Source organism: Tupaia chinensis, unplaced genomic scaffold, assembly GCF_000334495.1.
Source record: "Tupaia chinensis unplaced genomic scaffold, TupChi_1.0 Scaffold149922_1, whole genome shotgun sequence".
Lineage (NCBI taxonomy): Eukaryota > Metazoa > Chordata > Mammalia > Scandentia > Tupaiidae > Tupaia > Tupaia belangeri.
Window position 1 is genome coordinate 924,951 of NW_006209766.1, and position 7,078 is coordinate 932,028.

The 7,078-nt window shown below is 44.0% G+C and overlaps 1 protein-coding gene across 1 annotated transcript in view; it reads left to right on the plus strand.

Moving 5' to 3' along the window:
- Positions 1–6,611: 6,611 nt before the first annotated feature.
- The window catches only part of LSR (lipolysis stimulated lipoprotein receptor), a 17,318-nt gene continuing 16,851 nt past the window's right edge, over positions 6,612–7,078 (plus strand). The window contains 1 exon segment of the mRNA XM_006171697.3: positions 6,612–6,616. Within this exon segment, the coding sequence (XP_006171759.1) occupies positions 6,612–6,616 (5 nt within the window).

Genomic DNA, 7,078 nt, shown 5'->3' on the forward strand with positions numbered 1-7,078 from the left:
AATCATCCCCAGGGTGGAAGGGTCATGCCACAATTCCTGTTCTTCCATTCCCCTCCCAGGATTTTTGGGTATGTACACACATGTGCCTAGCATGTTCTTCAAGCTTCTGGGCCCAGGACTCGAACTGCAGTTGGCCATGTGGGATCCAGTCACCTTAACCACCACGTCACCAGCTGGCCCGCTGGTAGTATCTTCATTTATTTGGAGGGTTTTTTTGGGTTTTGTTTTTGTTTGTCTGTTTTTTTTAGATTTTTGTCATAGAGTGTGTCTGCTTGCCAGAGAAGAGACAGACAATGAGAGGAAAAATGAGAAATCACCCCCAGGGGGGATGGCCATGCTACAATCCCTTCTCCTCTATCCTCCTCCTGAAATTGTGGGTGTGCAAGCATATGCACCTAGCATGATTTTCAAGCCACCAGGTCCAGGACTTGAACTGCAATCAGCCATGTAGGAGTCCAGCACCTTAAGCACTGTGCCACCTGCTGGCTCCTATCCAGAGATTTTTAACAATAAATAGTCTCTCTAGAAATCCACTTGTCTGCTGTATTTATTCTCTCCAGACCACTTGTTGATTGGATTGTGCCTACTTCCTAATTTAGCCTCCTCAGACTGTTTTTACCCCTTCCAGAAACACCGCATTGGACACACCCCATTAGACACACCCAAAGCAGTGCTGTTTCTAGGTATTCCACCCAAACTACCCATAACTACGGTTTAGCTCTGAATTCTAGGCTAACTTCTAACAACACTCTCTCTCCTTTTTTTTTGGAGAGTTTTTTTGTCAGAGGGCCTGTGCACTCGCCAGAGAGACACAGAGAGAGAGAGAAAGCAAGATGGAAAGCAAGAAATCACCCCCTCAGGGGGATGGCCAAGCCACAGTCCCTTCTTGTCCATTCCTCTTGGGATACACACACACACACACACACACACACACACACACCCGGAGTGAGTTTTAAGTCACCGGGTCCAGGATTCAAACCGTAGTGGACTGAGTGGGAGAACAGCAATGTAACTGTTATGCCATCTGCTGGGCCCTTAGCAACATTCTCTTAAACAAAAAAATAGGTCAAAGAGGAAATCACAGAGTAAATTCTACAACACTTAGGAGGCAAATTAAAATGAAAACGCAGTATACCAAACTCTATGGAATGCAGCAAAAGCAGTGCTCGGGGGGAATTTTATGCTTTAAAAGATCTCAAGTTAATAACCTAACTTACGTCTTTGTTTGCTATAAGGCATGTACACTCATAGGAGAGAGACAGAGAGACAGAAGGAAAGTGAGAAAGCACCCCCAGGGGGATGGCCACACCACAATCCCTTCTTATTTACCCTCCTCTTGGGATTTTGTGTACACACACACGTCCTGTGCATTTTTAAGGTTTATTTATTTACTTCTTCAACTTTTTCGAGTCATCATGTCCAGGACCCAAACTGTGCTGTTGGCCATATGGGATCCAGCTGCCTTAACCATCCCTCCACTGGCTGGCACAGAATCTAACTTAGATCTTTTTTTTATGGAGAGGTTTTTGCTATAGGGCGCGTGCACTCGCCAGACAGACAGAGAGAGACAGAGAGACAGAAAGTGAGAAATCACCCCCCAGGGGGGATGGCCATACTGCAATCCCTTCTCCTCTGTTCTCCTCTTGGGATCTTGGGCACACACGCACATGCACCCAGCGTGAGTTTTAAGCCACCGGGTCCAGGACGTGAACCACGGTTGACTACATGGGAGTCCAGCAACATAGCCATTACACTAACTGCTGGTCCCCAGAATCTAACTTATATCTTAAGGAACCACAAACAGAACAAGCAGAACCCAAAATTAGCAGATGGAAGAAAATAATAATAATGACAAAGATCAAAGCAGAGACAAATAAAACAGAGGGAAAAATTTCACGAAGACCAAAAATGTTTTTGTTTTTGCGTTTTTAAAGATGAACAAGATTAGGGCCAGCAGTGGCATAGTGGCCGAGGTGCCAGACTCCTACATGACTGATTGTGGTTTGAGTGCCAGACCAAGTCCCAAGCAGCTTGCTTTCTCACTTTCCCCCTCTCTCTCTCTGCCTCTCTCTGGTCAAATTAAAAAAAAAAAAAAAAAAAGATGGTAATAAGTAAAATAAAATCATTATTTAAAAAAGATGAACAAGATTGACAAACCTTTGGCTAGACTGATAAAAAAACAAAAGACACAAATAACTACAATCAGAAATGAACATGGCAACATTATCACTAAGGACTGTAAGAGTGAATATGAACAGTTTAAGTAAACGTGTGTCTCAAGGAGTTTGTCAATTCCGTCTATATTATCTAATTTGTTGTTATACAGTTGTTCTTTTATAATCCTTTTTTCTGTAACATTAATAATGTTGCCATGGTCATTTGCCACTTCAGTTATTTGTATCTTTTCAATATGGCAATATCCTTGATTTGATTATCATACACTGCAGGCACGCTTTGAGAAACCATGTAGTACCCCACAAAGATGTACAACTACATGTAAATGAGAAATTATAAAATTAAAACATGTGGCGTGGTGGTTAAGGCACTGGACACTCCCACATGGCTGACCATAGTTCAAGTCCTGGACCTGGGTGGCTTACTTTTTCACTTTCCCTCCCTCTCTCTCTCTCTCTGGTCAAATTAAAATAAATGAATGAATACATAAAATTAAATAATTTTAGGAAAAAGAAATTATAAAATTAAAAAGAAGAAATAGAAAATCTCAGCAGATCTATAGTTTTTTTATAGACAAGTGAAGAGACTGAATCAGTCACTTCAGACCTCCTAGCAAACAAGAATCCTAGACCAGATGACCTAAGGAATTAGTTTAACCAAACATTTAAAGAAGAATTAATGGGGACCAGCAGGTGGCGTGGTGGTTAAGGTGCTGGACACTCCCACATGGCCGACCATGGTTCAAGTCCTGGACCTAGTGGCTTGCTTTCCCACTTTCTCTTCCTCTCTCTCTGTCTCGCTCTGGTCAAATTAAAATAAATGAATGAATAAATTTAAAAAAATTAAAAATAAATAAAAAAATAAAGAAGAATTAATGGACCAGCAGATGGTATAGCAGTTATGTTACTGGACTCCCACATGGCCAACAGTGGCTCAAGTCCCGGACCTGGTGAAAATCACACCAGGTGTATATGCTTGTGTGCCCAAGATCCCAGAAGGAGAATGGAGAAGGGATTGCAGTGTGGCCATACCACCTGGGGGGGGGGGGGATTTATCACTTTCTCACTGTGTCTGTCTGTCTGTTTCTCTCTCTGATGAGCACAAATACCCTACGGCAAAATCTCTTAAAAAAAAAAAGAAAAGAATTAGCACAAATTCTTCTCAAATTCTTACATGCAGTCAGCATTATCCTAACACCAAACCCAGATGAAGACATCATGAACAGAAAATTACAGACTAACATCCCTTATGAATACAGATACAAAAATGCTTACCAAAATACTAGCAAATCAAATCCAATAGCATATTAACAGGATTATTCATCATGACCAAGTAGGATTTTTATAGGATACAAGGGTGGCTCAGCATAGGAAAACCAATCGATGTACTGCATCACAGACAGAATGGGGGAGCACAACTGATGCAGAAAAGGCATTTGACAAAATCCGACACCCTTTCATAAAAAATTAAAAAAATAAAAAAGTTTTTAAAAAAGCCTAAACTACTAAAAATTAAAGGAAAATTCTTCAACATGATAAAGGGTATTTAGGGAAAATACAGCTAATGTCATACCTAGTGGGGAAAGATGAAAAGCTTTCTCCCTAAGATCAGGGATAAGGCAGGGATGCTCTTCAACACTGTATTGGAAGTTCTACCCAAAGCTATCAGACAAGAACAGGAGATACAAAGCATCCAAATTAGAAAGGAAAAGGTAAAAGTACCTCTGTTCATTGGTGATATGATGCTATACACAGGAAACCCAAAAAACAGCTGGGTTGGGCGGTGATGTGGTGGTTAAGGTGGCTGGGTCCCATGCATAGTTCAAGTCCCAGACCCATGCAGCTGAAAAAACATGCCAGGCACGCATGTGTGTGTGTCCAAAATCCCTAGAGGAGAATAGGAGAAGGGACTGCGGTGTGCCCATCCTCCCTAGGTTGGGGGTGACTTCTCACATGCAAAAACAAAAGTCATGTTTCTATAGACCTGCAATGAACAATCTGAAGAGGAAATTTTTCAAAAGTTCCATTTACAATATTATCTTTAAAATTTATATACTTAGTAATAAGTCTAACCAATAAAGTTTTCACTGTGCACTGAGAAGTACGAAAGACTATCATATAGTATCGAAAGAAACAGAAAGACATCCTATGTTCTTAAAAGATGTATTGTTAAGATGCCAATACCACCCAAAACAATCTACAGATTTAACACAAACGCCTATCCAAATTCCAACACCCTTTTTCCAAAAAATGTAAGCAGATCCTCAGCTTCATATAGAATTCCAAGGGGCATGGGGCTAGCATGTTTCATAGTAGTTAAGGCTCTGGACTCCCACGTGGTTGACCACAGTTCGAATCCTGGACCCAGCAGCTCTAAACCCATGCTGGGCGCAAGAGAATGGAGGAGAAGGAACTGTGGTGTGTCCATTCCCCCAGGGCGTGACTTCTCACTGTCTGTCTCTTCAGGGAGTACATGCACCCTACAGAAAAAAAATCTCTCTCTAAAGAAACAAAAAATTCCAAGGGGCCCCCAATAGCCAAAAGCATTATTTATTTATTTATTCTGTGAGAAAGAGATAAAGAGAGAGAGAGAGAGACCCCTAATAGGTCTTCATGCTGTGATCCACAGGAAGTCACTGGATGCAAACCCAGAATCTTTCCTCTATGGACCCAGTTGCACTAGAACTCAGCCACTGCCTGGCCCCCTAGCCAAAGCAATCCTGAAACAGAAGGGTAAAGGTGGAGGACTCACACTTCCCAACTCTGAACTTAGTACAGAAATAAAAACAGTACTGACAAAGGGTAGAAATACAGACCAGGAAATAACTCTTCACATTATGGCCAATCAGTTTTTTTTTTTTGAGAGGTTTTTTGCTATAGGGTGCGTGCGCTCACCAAAAAGATAGAGACAAAGAGATAGAAAGCAAGAGATCACCCCCCAGTGGGAATGGCCACGCAATCCCTTCTCCTCCATTCTCCTCTTGGGATCTTGGGCACACATGCACACGTGCCCGGCGTGAGTTTAAGCCACTGGGTCCAGGACTTGAACTGCAGTTGGCTACATGGAAGTCTAGCGACATAGCCATTACCCTAACTGCTGGTCCCTGGCCAATCAATTTTTGATAAGGGAGACAATACCACTTCATAGGGAAAGGACATTCTTTTCAACAAATGATATGAGAAAATGATATTCACGTGCAAAAGATTGAAGTTGAATCTTCATTGTATACCACGTACAGAAATTAAAATGGTTCTAAGGTTCAACTTAAGAGCTAAAACTAGGGAACCAGCCCACGGCACAGTGGTTAAAGTGGCCGGATCACACACCCCCACTGCAATTTGGTTCCCAACTCAGCAACTTGAAAAACATGCTGGGTGCATTAGTCTATGTGCCCAAAACCCCAAAAGGAGGGATGGTTTCTCACTTTCTCTTTCTCCCTCTCTCTCTCTCCCTGGTGTGCACATGTACTCTCTGCCAAAACTTTTTTTTAAAAAATAAGAGCAAAAACTATGAAACTCTTAGGAAAAAATGGGGAAATCTCCATGACATTGGATTTGGCAACAATCGCATAATGTGACATTGAAAGCACAGGTGACAAAAGAAAATACTAGAGGGATCAGCAGTTGGCAAAATGGCTATGTTGCTGGACTACCATGTAGTCAACTACGGTTCGAGTCCTGGACCCAGTGGCTTAAACTCACTACAGGCGTGTGTGCGTGCGTGCCCAAGATCCCGAGAGGAGAATGGAGGAGAAGGGATTGCGGTGTGGCCATCCCCCCGGGGGGTGATTTCTCCTTTCTGTCTCTCTGTCTCTGTGCCTTTCTGGCTAGCGTAGGCGCCCTACAGCAAAAACAAACAAACAAACAAAAAACCACACACACACACACACACACACACACACAACAAAACCAAAAACAAAACTCTTCAAAAAAAAAAAAAGAGAACACTAGATAAACTCAATTTCAACAAATTAATAACTTTTGTGTATCAAAGGATTCTATCAAGAAAGTGAAGAAAAGCCTAGAGAATGGGAGAAAATATTTGTAAACCCTATTTGACAAGCGATTAATATTCAGAATATATAAATAACTCCTATAACTCAACAAAATACAAGCAACTTAATTTTAAAATGGGCAAAGCACTTGAACATTTCTCCCAAGGAAAGTAGGCTATTTTTCTCAAGTTCACTATCCGGGGCACTTCCCCTTGTCGTCACAAGGAGGCAGCAGAGTAACGCGGCCGCCGCGCAGCCTGCCTGGCACGCTCCGCTCCGCCCTCGGGCGCAGGTGGCTAGATCCTGGGAATCTTTAGGCGGAAACTGGTCTTTGGCCGCGCGCCTCTGCTCGGCCCCTTTAAGAGCCAGAGTTTCCGGAGTCCTGACCTGGGGTGAGGGATGCCCGGGGGCCAAACCACAAGTTAGGAACGGGGGTGTGGGGATGCGGTAAGAACTTTCCCAGTAGAATTCCAACTTTTCCAGGGTCAGACTCCCCTCGGGCGTCTCCAGGAGGATAAGGCCCCCCTCCTAGGGATTCGCTTGGTTCTTTAAGCCATCTAATCCAGAGGCACCAAACATCCACGGCGCCCCAACCACCGGCCTAAAGGAACCCCAATGCGAGCGGGAAAGTCAAGGGCTCCCGACCAGCCTCTCCCAGCCGGGACTTGGCTTGGACCAGCCCCTCCCGGCGGGTCGCACGTAGGCGGGCCCATCGCCAGCGGGGGAGAGGGGAGCCAGAAGGAGGGAACAGGTGCGCGGCAGGACCCGCCCTCTCTCAACAGATGAATCACTCCAGGAAAGTCTTGGTTCTCCTGGAGCCCGTCTTCGGCTTGGCGGGAGCAGGAGGTGGTCAGACGGGCGCCGTGGTCTGCGAGCGCCCTCCCCGCCGGCCGGCTCATTGGTTTCCGG